General features: G+C 40.6%; 1 protein-coding gene across 3 annotated transcripts; it reads left to right on the top strand.

Moving 5' to 3' along the window:
* The first annotated feature begins 850 nt into the window (after positions 1-850).
* Positions 851-12,024, top strand: FAM111A (family with sequence similarity 111, member A). 3 transcript variants are annotated; one of them, XM_011968416.1, is made up of 5 exons: positions 851-976; positions 1,091-1,125; positions 2,565-2,594; positions 5,824-5,941; positions 8,735-12,024. In XM_011968416.1, exons 4-5 carry the CDS (start codon positions 5,861-5,863, stop codon positions 10,487-10,489), a joined length of 1,836 nt encoding a protein of 611 aa, XP_011823806.1. In that variant the 5' UTR covers positions 851-976; positions 1,091-1,125; positions 2,565-2,594; positions 5,824-5,860; the 3' UTR covers positions 10,490-12,024. The 3 variants fall into 3 exon arrangements, with proteins under 3 accessions (XP_011823806.1, XP_011823807.1, XP_011823808.1); XM_011968417.1 differs by lacking the exons at positions 851-976; positions 1,091-1,125 and adding exons at positions 1,204-1,374; positions 1,463-1,671 and having other exon boundaries at positions 5,692-5,941; XM_011968418.1 differs by lacking the exons at positions 851-976; positions 1,091-1,125; positions 2,565-2,594 and adding an exon at positions 1,655-1,671 and having other exon boundaries at positions 5,832-5,941.
* The last annotated feature ends 1,062 nt before the right edge of the window (positions 12,025-13,086 follow it).

Below are 13,086 nucleotides of genomic sequence, written 5' to 3'. Positions count from 1 at the left end.
CATTGTTTGGATGCTGGGTACTAGCTGTGATTACCCTTTCTGAATGTGGGAATGCACAGATTCCAAAAGTGAGTATCACAGAAAAAGTCAGCATTCAAATGTTTTAAGTTTACTCTATCCAAACCCCAAAGAACCCACAGGAGATGAAGCAGTAATTTTAGCTTCCCTTGGTGTATTGTGCATGCATTTAACGCCAGTTCCTTCCTCCAAATTCCCACGCGTTTTGTAGTTACCAACACACCACTCAACCCTATCTGTTTATATACATCATATAGTCCTCTGTCGATTGCATAAAAGTCGTCCCCTTTGTGACTGTAGTCGCCTTGTCCAAAACACATCTACTCAGAATGCAGGTTCTTAAACAGCAGGCTGCCTTGAAAACCCTCTCCAATCTTCTTTGATCATCAGCTTTCAGATGCATATTCCTAGAGCCCATATCATCTTCTTCATCACTATCATAAACGTCTCCACATATTGATGAACGTTTAGAGAATCGATTTATGACAAGGACGTTTACTCTTCCTGCATCCGCGGCTTCTTAGTGATTTTGTCCGAGTGTCCAGGCCTATCCCATCTGCTGGGGATGCCGCCCCCTGGGAAACCTGAATGTCCCCACTTACCCAACTAGCCTCAGCGCCTCCTGTGGGCTGCAGCAGATGGCGCGCTGCAGACCCCAGCCTGGTGCCTCCGCGCCTCCTCCCCAGCCATGATGTACAGGCGAAGACAGGCGCATTCTTGCGCGCCGACTTCCACCTCCGCTTCCCGCGCGCGCGAGACTCAAGCTGCTACAGTGGCTCTGCCGCCAACGTCTCAGCTCCTCCCACATCTGAGTTTTCATTTCCTGCTCCCTCTGCAGCCCCGCCCAGGCCAACCTACCCGCGACTAGGACGCGTTCGCTTTCGTTCACGCTTTCCAATACTCGGGACTGGGGAAACCCGGAGAATAGAAGGAGGCAAGGACCGCCGTGGGCAGCGAGGTCAGTGAGACAGGGTCCTGCTCGCGGCGTCAAGGAGGAGCGCTGTGGATGCGTAGGATGGGCGCGCTCACTCGGCCTTGCCTTTCCAACCACTCTTTTTTTGCATGCCACCAGGTATCCCCACCGCAGCCAATCGGCTTCCGAAGTAGGTGAGTTGCTGTCTAAAGAGAAAGACAAACTCCAGTATCTTTCAGTCCATCGGCCAGACAAGCCATTCCCCAGGTGAGTTGTTTTTTGTTGTACTCGTGGAAAAGAAAAGTTCAAGGGAAGAGAACAGGCTCAAGTCTGCTTCTCACGCTGGCTCTGGGGATTAGGAAGTTCAGAAAGTTTTGTTTCAGACTGGCAGTGCTGGCTGATATAAACACAGCGTCAAGTACTGCACGCTGCAGCTACCTGAGGCCCCCGAACGGCCAGTCTCCCCGCTTTTCCAGTGGTGCATAGAAGCAAAAGAAAGGAGAGACAGAAGAGGGGAGAGGTACGTGGGAGGTTTAGGCGGAAGAGGCACGGCTGATTTAAAAGTGAAAGAAAGTAACCAATTGGTTCGCAGACAACCTTAAAAGGCTGGCGATTCAAACCCCTAGCCCCACCTGCTCCGTTTCCCGCCGAGCTGGAGCTCTGGAGTCTTTGCTTCCTCAAATGCGAGCGGGACGTGCACTGAGCGCTGGTTTCCAGGCCCAGTGCTGGCGAGGCGCGCAGTGAGAGAGCACATAGAGCGCTGGGGTGCTCCACGGGGTACGGCGCGGCCGCAGCGGGCTCGAGTCCCGACTGGGAGGGGAGGGAGCTGGGTGCCCGGAAGTCAGGGACTGACAGCGCCACCCATCTGGGGAGCCGGGAGGACACAAGTTTTATTTTGGTGGTGCTGTAAGTCCCCTTGTGTGCCGGGTCGTGGGGAGGTAGCGGGGCGGCGTGGTAAGATTGGAAGAGGCTTAGAGTTGGCCTCGACTCCTGCCCTTGCCCCTGGAAAGGCAGAAAGTGGGGGTTGGGGTGGGGAGAAGCAGGAAGAGAGGGAGAGTGAAGGAGGGGAGGAGAGGGAGGGAGGCAGAGAGGGGGAGGAAGAGAGGGAAGGAAGGAGAGATTGAGAGACAGAGAAATTCCTAAGGGGAGCTGTTAGGTGGGCTGGACATGGGCCCCAGGCCGCACTGCTTTATCCCTTTGCTGTAGGAAGCCAAGCAAGTCATTTAGCTAAGTAGAACCCTGACCTCAAGTAGAAAACAAGGGTTGGTATAGGATAGCTAAGAGTTCTTTATATTTTGATATAATCTGATTCATCCTGGATACTGGAAACAATGTAGGAAAGAGAGGATATTGGAGTGTTTTCTTAACCTCTTGCCCCTTTCCACTGTGATTGCTCATGTACATGCAAAATTCATGTTTCTTTCTGCCCATTTTATTTTCTTTTTAGTCTGTGTCTATTAATCACTCCTAAAGCAGCTGGATCCTCTCTCAGACTTCATAAGATGAGACTTCATAAACAGACACAGTGAATCCCTAGATTTTCTTAATAGTTGGGCAACAAGTTCTTGCATTTAAGGATGTTGCAACATAGACCAGTTCCGCAATTATATATTTTCTATTTTTGTTTTCCTAGGTTCTCTGCTGTTTAAAAAGTACCCCTGTAGTGAGTGTATTGATATTGATAACATTTACATCACCTTTTTATTGATTATTTACTGGGCAACCTATTACAGGCAGCGTTTTAAAGGCTTTGCATGCTCTCTCTTTATATACATATATACACACACATACTATGTATAGATAGATTGCATATATATATGTGTATATATATATAGTGTGTATGTGAGAGAGAGAGAGAGAGAGATGGCATCTTGCTCTGTTGGTCAGGCTGGAGGGCAGTGGTATGATCTCAGCCCACTGCAACCTCTGCCGCCCAGGTACAAGCCATTCTCCTGCCTCAGCCTCCCAAGTAGCTGGGATTACAGGCACCCACCACCATGCCCAGCTAGTTTTAAATTCTTAGTGGAGACAGGTTTTCACCAGGTTGGCCAACCTGGTCTCAAACTCCTGACCTCAAGTGATTCATCAGCCTTGGCCTCCCAAAGTGCTGGGATTATAGGCATGAGCTACCATGCCCAGACCACAATGTATTTCTTAATCTTCATAACAAGGTTGATTCCCATCTTAGGGTGAGGAAAATGAAGGAAGAATAGTTAATTAATATGCCCAAGGTCATGCAGCTAGGAAGTGGCTACCTGATATTTGAACTCAGACGGTCTTATAAGGTCTAACATTATTTTAGCACTTCCATATTCATTATCTCATTTAGAATCATTGCTTCTTTTTACAAACAAGAAATTGAGGCACAGAAAGGCTAAATGAATTTCCTTAGTCATTGATTGACAGTAAACTAGAAAGCCAGGACTCTTGCTCCGTAGTGGAATGGTTACGAGAGTAAACGTAGCCTTTAGATAACTTCCATTTGACAAGAAATACAGGGGCTAGATGAACAATGACATGAGGAAGCAACCCAGGAGGTGAACATTCTCTAGAGATAATTTCTTTGTTCTCTTCAACAAATCAATGCTTTTTCTAGAACAAAAGAGCTGTATAAGACATATAAAGGAAACTGTGTACTTCAGTTAGATCCTAGTATGAATAAATCAGTATTGTGATTATATAAGAAAAAGTACGTAATTTTTAGAGATGGGAAGTGACCATTAGCGTTTAAATGTCATGATGTTTCTAGCTGTAACATAAATCATCTAGTAAAATAAAAGGATGGTGTAAGGGTAGCCAAACCCAAGTTCAGCAACTCACACCTCAAAGCCAAACATCAGAGATGAGAGTTGGTGGGAGGAAAAGCAGGTTCCTTCAGAGAGCCAGCAAACTGAAAAGTTGGCAGACTAGCATCCCAAAGTACCCTCTTAAGTGAGTACAAGTTTCAGGCTCTTTATGTTAAGGGCATGGGGAAGAGAAGGGATTTACAATCAAGAAGTGACCATTGACTGCAGACATCTGAGCACCGTCAGGGGTCCAAGAAGGTTGGGAATGTCTTTGTCCTGATGTTCCAGTGAGCCCAAGCATTCATTTGTTGAAGAGAACAGATAAGTTGTCTCTATGGCATGTTGATTTCCTGGGCTGCTTCTACATGTTGTTGTTTATGTTCTAGCCCCTGTATTTCTTGTCAAATGGAAGTTATCTAAAGATTATATTTATTCTCCACATCACAACCCTCCCATAAATTTTTAACGATGTGTAGTTGTTTACATACTTTCCCTTTAATCCCAGAGTTAGTTTTTAAAACTACGTGTTTTTGCATATTATCTCACTGCTCTAAAATTAACCTCCCCTCCATGCATGAATGGGTAAAGGCCCCGTGAACAAAAATAGAGTTAGTTATGTTAGTTCTTTTACTGTTTCACTGTTATATAAGTTGGCAAAAATGAACAATTGTTAACTATGTGATAGGTATGTACAGGTTCATTATACCATTCTCTCATTTTTTTCTCTAATAAATTTTTCATAATAAAAAGTCTTGAAAGTATATTCTCTGAGTTGTATGACCTTGAGTAGAAGTTTAAGCTCCCTGGGTGTTCCAGCTCTTTGCCAGTAAAATGAGATGATAGTACCTATCTCATAGGGTTGTAAGAATTACATGAGGTAGTTGATGAAAAGCATTTAGAAAAGGGCATAGTACACTGTATGCCTATTCCATTTGTTTATTGAATGTACCTTTAGAAATGTATCTTTTTCAAGGGCCTGACATGTCTCAGACATAGTTTTTAGATATTGAGGTACTAAGGACAGACACGGCTGCTGCCCTCAATGGTATTTGTTTTTCTAGCGGTATTTATTACTATTGAAGATGTCACTTTTATTTAAAGTTTGTTCATCCTCTTCTAGGGAGACATCAGAGGAGAGATAGAAGGAAAAATACCTCTTTAAACAAAAAATCTAAAGCAGCAACCTAAGGTTTCTGACTATCATACCTGGCACACTTTCCAGATTTCTTTCTTTTTTTTTTTTTTTTTTTTTGAGACGGAGTCTCGCTCTGTCGTCCAGGCTGGAGTGCAGTGGCGCGATCTCCACTCACTGCAAGCTCCGCCTCCCAGGTTCAAGCCATTCTCCTGCCTCAGCCTCCAGTGTAGCTGGGACTACAGGCGCCCGCCACTGCACCTGGCTAATTTTTGTACTTTTTTTTTTAGTAGAGACGGGGTTTCACCATGTTAGCCAGGATGGTCTCAATCTCCTGACCTCGTGATCCGCCTGTCTCAGCCTCCCAAAGTGCTGGGATTACAGGCGTGAGCCACCGCGCCCGGCCCCAGATTTCTTTTTAAAATCTCATTCCAAGTTTCTTTCATCAGCTCTTTCCTCACCACTTCCCTGTAATTTTATCTTCCCTTGCCGTCTTCATCTTAAATGGAGACCAGATTTTAACATCAATGTAAGTAGAACACCTTTTTGACATTTCCAACTGAAAATTATTATATTATTTATACCTGCATTTGAATTCCATCTCTGCCACATAGCTCTGGCCTTGGGCAGCTCGTCTACCTTCTCTAAGCTATACTTTCCTCATCAGCAAAGTGTAGATATACCTAATTTGCATAGTATCTATAGGAATTTGCAACTAGAGATAATTTTCATAAAGTGTTTAGTATAATTTTCATGAAGTGCCTGACACGCAGTATTCTGGAAAAGGGAGCTTTTATTGTTGAGGTGATTATAGTTGGTGAATAAACTATCTATTTGCTAAGGTACCATCTCCAGGGAGAGCAAGGCTGGAGCTCAAGGGGGAAGATGGGATATAGGACACCAGCTAATCTTTTCCTCTGTACAATTAATGACAGCTTTGAAGATACTGCTCTAACTTGAAAATTTGAAATTAGTATTTCAGCTGAATCATCCATTCATCTTCAAGCCATCATGAGCTGTAAGAAGCAGAGGTCACAGAAGCACTCAGTCAATGAAAAATGTAATATGAAAATCGATCACTATTTTTCTCCGGTATGTCTGTAAATTCTACTTATGTAATCTAGTCATCCCTTGGTATCCATGTGGGATTTGTTCCAGGATCTCCCTTGGATACCAAAATCCATGAATGCTCAAATTATTCACATAACATGTCATAGTATTGGCATATAATGTATCATATCCTCTTGTATACTTTAAATCATCTCTGGATTATTTATATTACCTAATAAGAGGTAAATGCTGTGTAAAATGTTGATATACTATATTGCTTAGGGAATAATGACAAGAAAAAAAGTCATGCATGTTTAGTTCAGGCACACTAGTTTTTATTCCCAAAATATTTTCAATCTGCAGTTGGTTGAACCCATGGATACAGAACCCACGGATACTAAAGCCTGTTTACCAATATTAGACTTACCTATCCTTGGCATTGGGTTTTATAGTTCTTCTTGCCAAGAAATTACCTTGGGTGTTGGAAATATTAAATAACTAAAATTGTCCTTACTTATTTTATCCTTTCTATTTTGGGGGTAGCATGGGGAAGGGAGTTGTAATACAAATCTTGGCTATATCAAAGCAGTCTTTAATGAAAAACTATTTTAATATTTCTTGAATAACAACAAAAACTTCAGTACAGTATGTTACAGTAAACTATGTAATAAACCAAAATTAATGCAATTTCATAGCATGAAAACATATACCATTCCAAATGTGGCTGATCTATTCAATCGTAATTATAACCCACGTTTGAATACAGTTTATAAAACAATTTTTTGATATATTTGTTCTTACCATAACCTTGCTAGGAAGTCGGGAAGGATTCCGACAAATCTTCAATTTGTTTATTGGAGAAGAGGGAGCAAGTGAGTTGTTGCTTAAGACAGGAATGAAGTGAAGACTTGGAGTTAAGTTTAATGACATGTAATTGGGCCTTTTTCTACTGATTGGGCTCTGTTATCATATCAAACAATTGTATCTTTCCCTGAGTCTAAAATGCTCCTTGAATTTATCAAGAAAAATGTTGAAGAATGATAAACATTTGAGTATGCAGCTTACAATTTCTCAACTTGTTTTGTTTTGTCCTGGTTCTGGAAAACTAGAATATCCAAGTATCTAAAAAGTCTAAGGCAAACTTAGTTATGTTTTTCTCTATCCTATTCCATGACAGAGCTAATTACTATATCCTATTCCTCTTCCCCTTTCAGAGGTGTCTATGTCTGCCCAAGAATCACTTTAATAAATAGGAAATTTATCATAGTACTCCAACAGGGTGTATGAAAAGATGTTTCTGATAGCCTTAGGCTGAAGGGATGCTCTTTGAGAGTTCATATGTGTGCCCAAGGAAATCTGTATTACCTTAAGTCCCTTTTATTTATTTATTTTTGATCTGGAATATTAGTATAAAGAAGAGAAACAAATGTTAACATGTGCTAGTCATTGTGCTAGGCATTGTCATACAATGATGCTACACTTAATCTTTACAATATTGCTGGCATTGTTATTCCCAGTAGCAGTAAGGGGCATTGCTGGCATATGGACCCATATCTGCTGGTACCCATGCCATGATGAATATGACTTGGGAAAAATGTGTTTTTTAGACATAAGAAACAGACACTCTAATTTTTCATCGAGTTTCTACTATTTGATTAATCCTCTTTATTTAATTCCACTCCCCACCTTCACCCCTGTTTCTTAAGATAATGCCCTACAAAAATGACAATCATAAATGCAAAGTTTACCAAAAAGAATATATACACTAGTCCAATGGAAAAAATAATTGGATTAGGAATTGCAATTTTGATACTCTATTTATTGGTTATCATGTGACCCTAGAAAAGACGTCTACAAGAAAAACTTTCAGTGCCTTAGTTTCTCCATCAAAAGGACAGATAAGTCATGTTTGTTCCTCCTTATTTTATAAAATTTGGGGATTAGTTGATGTAATAGAGAAAATAATTTGAGTTCTTTTCATGCTATATGCTGGGTGAATCATAGTATTTATGTCACAAATAACTATATTATAACCAAATGATTAGTTAAATAATGATGATTTTGTTTAATATGTCATGCTTATAATAAGTTGTGGTAGCCTATTGCTGAATTCAGTATTTCAAGAACAATTTTTTTGCTGTAATTTATCATTTGTCCTCAGGAAATATAAAAATTATATAGCTGAAGATAATAAACAAGTCCTGAAATAAAACTATTTCAAATACTAGTGGACTCTTTTTTGGGGGGGGGGGTTGATGGAGCAACTCTTGTTGCCCAGGCTAGAGCGCAATGGCTCAATCTTGGCTCACTGCAACCTCCACCTCCCAGGTTCAAGCGATTCTTCAGCCTCAGCCTCCCAAGTATCTGAGACTACAGGCGCATGCCACCATACCCGGCTAATTTTTGTATTTTTAGTGGAGACAGGATTTCACCATGTTGGTCAGGCTGGTCTCGAACTCCTGACCTCAGGTGATCCACCTGCCTTGGCCTGCCAAAATGCTGGAATTGCAGGCGTGAGCCACCATGCCTGGCCGCTAGTGAGCTTTTAAGAATCTCTGTTTTAGAGGCACCTGGGAAAAAAATTTGTTTCTTTCCTCATATTTTCCAGAAAAATACACTAGTGTAGTAGTATCGAGAGTTCATCTGACAGATGTTATAGGAAGCTAAGCTTTCATTTTGGATCCCATGTCAAGCAGTGATTTAATTCTATTCACTGGCCCTTTTAGATTAGTTCCAAGTTTCTCATAGGAATTTTGTGAATTGCATACCTGAAAAGAGAAACAAAAGACGAGGGTTGCATTCAGAGTTTTAAAGTATCTTAACATTTATTTTTAGGTCTCTAAAAAGCAACAGAATAATTCCAGTACTTCTCAAATGAGGATGGAGTCTAGAGGAGGCCCAAGAGACGTAACTAATACCCAGGCTCAAGAATTCCATTCACTTAAGAAAAATCCAGAAGACCAGACTATGCCCAAAAATAGGATAATACTTGTTACCTTGGATGTAAACTACAGGAAAAACCAAAATATGAAACATGAGCTCACACATAGTGAGAATGGTAGCTTATATATGGCTCTCAACACTCTCCAGGCTCTCAGAAAAGAGATAGAAACTCACCAAGGCCAAGAAATGCTTGTGCATGGCACAGAAGGAATCCAAGGGTACATAAACCTGGGAATGCCCCTCAGTTGTTTCCCTGAAAGCTGCCATGTGGTCATTACGTTTTCCCAAAGTAAAAGTAAGCAGAAGGAAGATAACCACGTATTTGGCCGGCATGACAAAGCATCGACTGAATGTGTCAAATTTTACATTCATGCAGTTGGAATTGGGAAGTACAAAAGAAGGATTGTTAAATGTGGGAAGCTTCACAAGAAAGGGTGCAAACTCTGTGTTTATGCTTTCAAAGGAGAAACCATCAAGGACGCTCTGTGCAAGGATGGCAGATTTCTTTCCTTTCTGGAGAATGATGATTGGAAACTCATTGAAAACAATGACTCTATTTTAGAAAGCACCCAGCCAGTCGATGAATTAGAAGGCAAACACTTTCAGGTTGAGGTTGAGAAAAGAATGGTCCCCAGTGCAGCAGCTTCTTGGAATCCTGAGTCAGAGAAAAGAAACACCTGTGTGTTGAGAGAACAAATCGTGGCTCAGTACCCCAGTCTGAAAAGAGAAAGTGAAAAAATCAAGGAAAACTTCAAGAAAAAAATGAAAGTAAAAAATGGGGAAACATTATTTAAATTGCATAGAGTAAAGTTTGGGAAAGTAACAAAAAACTCTTCTTCGATTAAAGTAGTGAAACTTCTTGCACATCGCAGTGACTCAGTTGGGTACTTATTCTGGGACAGTGCAACTACGGGTTGCGCCACCTGCTTTGTTTTTAAAGGATTGTTCATTTTAACTTGTCGGCATGTAATAGATTACATTGTGGGAGACGGAATAGAGCCAAGTAAGTGGGCAGCCATAATTGGTCAATGTGTAAGGGTGACATTTGGTTATGAAGAGCCAGAAGGAAAGGAAACAAACTACTTTTTCGTTGAACCTTGGTTTGAGATACATAATGAAGAGCTTGACTATGCTGTCCTGAAACTGAAGGAAAATGGACAACAAGTACCTATGGAACTATACAATGGAATTACTCCTGTGCCACTTAGTGGGTTGATACATATTATTGGCCATCCATATGGAGACAAAAAGCATATTGATGCTTGTGCTGTGATCCCCCAGGGTCAGCGAGCAAAGAAATGTCAGGAACGTGTTGAGTCTAAAGAAGCAGAAAGTCCAGAGTATGTCCATATGTATACTCAAAGCAGTTTCCAGGAAATAGTTCACAACCCTGATGTGATTACCTATGACACTGAGTTTTTCTTCGGGACTTCCGGCTCCCCTGTGTTTGATTCAAAAGGTTCATTGGTGGCCATGCATGTTGCTGGCTTTACTTATGACTACCAAAATGAGACTCGTAGTATCATTGAGTTTGGCTCTACTATGGAATCCATCCTCCTTGATATTAAGCAAAGATATAAGCCATGGTATGAAGAAGTATTTGTAAGTCAGCAGGATGTAGAAATGATAAGTGGTGAGGACTTGTGAGAATTCAGTCTGTTAGATTTAAGGGAATGACTTATGGAGTTATTTCATAGGCATTGATAATGGTTTTCTAAATTCCAAAATGGTCATCTTATCAATAATAATAATAATGACCATTTTCTATCTGCCAGGCATTTTTCTAAGCACATGAAGAAATTAGTCCTAAAAACACTCTGAGATGGACTATAACTTGCCCAGTTTTTTGTTTGTTTCTTTGTTGTTTGAGACTGAGTCTCACTCTGTCGCCTGGGCTGGAGTGCAGTGGTGCAATCTCAGCTCACTGCAACTTCCACCTCCCAGGTTCAAGCGATTCTTATGCCTCAGCCTCTTGAGTAGCTGGGATTACAGGCAAACGCAACCACACCCAGCTAATTTTTTTTTTTTTTTTTTGCATTTTTAGTAGAGACAGTTTCACCATGTTGGTCAGGCTGGTCTCGAACTCCCGACCTCGTGATCTGCCTGCCTCAGCCTTCCAAAGTGCTGGGATTACAGGTGTGAGCCACCACGCCTGGCCAACTTGCCCTATTTTAAAGTCAAGCAATGTGAAGAATAACAAGATTAAATAATAATCAGTTTCATGACACTAAAAGTCTTATAATCATTGGGTTTTTTCATCTTTCATGTCTTTGCCTAAATTCATTTGCTACAGTGCAGGAACTAAAACTTGTTCATCTCATGATTCCCTACATCTGACATAAGGAAAATAAGTGCTCAGAAAAATGTGCAGGTCAATCAGTTGCAAAAGTTGGGGCTGCAGTTAATGCTTACATAAGAGCTAAATGCTTGATTAGAAATGATCTCAAAATCTTTTAGAATTTTCAAAATCCTCATATTACTGAAACTGTCAGAATATATGGGTCCTGAAATTCAGATGATAGTCGCTCTTCCCATATTTATAGGCTATTGAGGCAAGAGATATCTTAAACACCATATTACTTTATTTAGATTTCTACTATTTCGATTATTAATGTTATGTTTTTCTCATTGTTTTACTTCTTCATGGTATTATGAAGACTGTATAGATGATTCAACCAAGCCTGCAAATCTCCCTCATTTGGAATTCCACTGGACCCAATCCGTTTTCCATTGCCATTGCAATGCTACTAAAGCCATGCAATATCAAGCACCCTCCCTCTAGGTCCAGGGACTATAACAGAAGGTGGGCATGTAGGATTTTAAGGGCTGGTTTCAAGGGGTGGAGTGTAGGAAAACAGCCTGTTTTATTGCAAGAGTGATGTCATCTTGAAGTGTAGCTGGCACGATGACTGCTGTTTGACTCCTGCATGCCAAGATATTCTGCAGCAATGTCTTTAAACAATGCTGATAGTGCAGATAACCCCTCATAAAGATGCTTATCTAACCTCCCCAGTGGTCAGGTGTTTCACAAGAAAGTCTGAGCTATGACCAGCTACACATGTTTTGCCAAAAATGCTTGCTATATAAAGGGTACTTTTGGGAGGGTGAGTGCCACCATTTAGTGGCTGCTAGAAACATTGCTTCTGTTTGTAAGTTCCTATTAAATGTTTCTTTCTGAGAAACCATATTTGTCAGCCTCTTTGTTTGGCCTCTCAGCTTCTTTGGTCTTTGGGGATAGGTTTGCACAGACCTGCTCACCGTGAAACACCTGGTGACTTTTAATGAAGAATGGTATTAGAAACCAAGATCTAGGCACTAGATATGCTCATCACTGGTGCGGTGTTGTTTCTTTTAGGCCCCCTTAGCTGACAGGGCAAAGAAATATTTGTGTGTATATTTACCCATATATGTATATGTATACATATGTATATATGCCTTCCTTATCTGTAAATTCCAACTCCAAACAGTGAGAAGCATGAGATGCCTGCCATCCCTCACACATTCACTTAATTGCTTAATCCAAGTATACATATATAGCAGTGTCAGAATTGTTAACCTCTACCTCAATGGGAAATAATTTTATCAACTAGAATACAGTGCCAACATGCAATTTCCTTGCTTTTAGTCTTACATATTCCATTCATTCCCAAAGTTATTTCAGTCATCCTCTTGTTTCTCACCTCCTTCAGTGACGTTTTATATGCTTATAATACAGTCATACATACATATAATAGTTAGATTTTCTTGTCATAGTTTGAATTCTTTTCTTTGACCCCTTGACCTCCTAAATGATATTTTAATGTGTATCCATTGATTCACTCTGTGCTGTAAAGTTCTATGGGTTTTATCATACAGAATAGTTACATTACCCTAGAAATCTGTGCTTCACCTATGTATCCCTCATATCCCTCCCCTCTCCCCTGAACCCCAGCCAAAAAAAAAACTGATCTTTTTACTGTATGGTTTTACATCTTCTAGAATGCTATATAATCAGATTCTGTTTATATATTTAGTACATTTTCCACATTTTTCTTTTTTGTTGTTGGTGGTGACTTTTCTGCTTAAATGGGCCCCATTCATAAAACTGAGGTTCTGTCGAGTGCTCCCTAGCAACAGATGGCTCCGATATGCCTTATAAAGAAAATGTATGTATTAGATAAGCTTTTCAGACATGAGTTACAGCATTTTTGGCTGTGAGTTCAATGTTAAGAAATCAACAATATATATTAAATAAGATGTCTTTT

The sequence above is a fragment of the Mandrillus leucophaeus genome, unplaced genomic scaffold, assembly GCF_000951045.1.
Source record: "Mandrillus leucophaeus isolate KB7577 unplaced genomic scaffold, Mleu.le_1.0 Scaffold842, whole genome shotgun sequence".
NCBI lineage: Eukaryota > Metazoa > Chordata > Mammalia > Primates > Cercopithecidae > Mandrillus > Mandrillus leucophaeus.
This window is presented reverse-complemented; position numbering and strand designations above follow the sequence as displayed.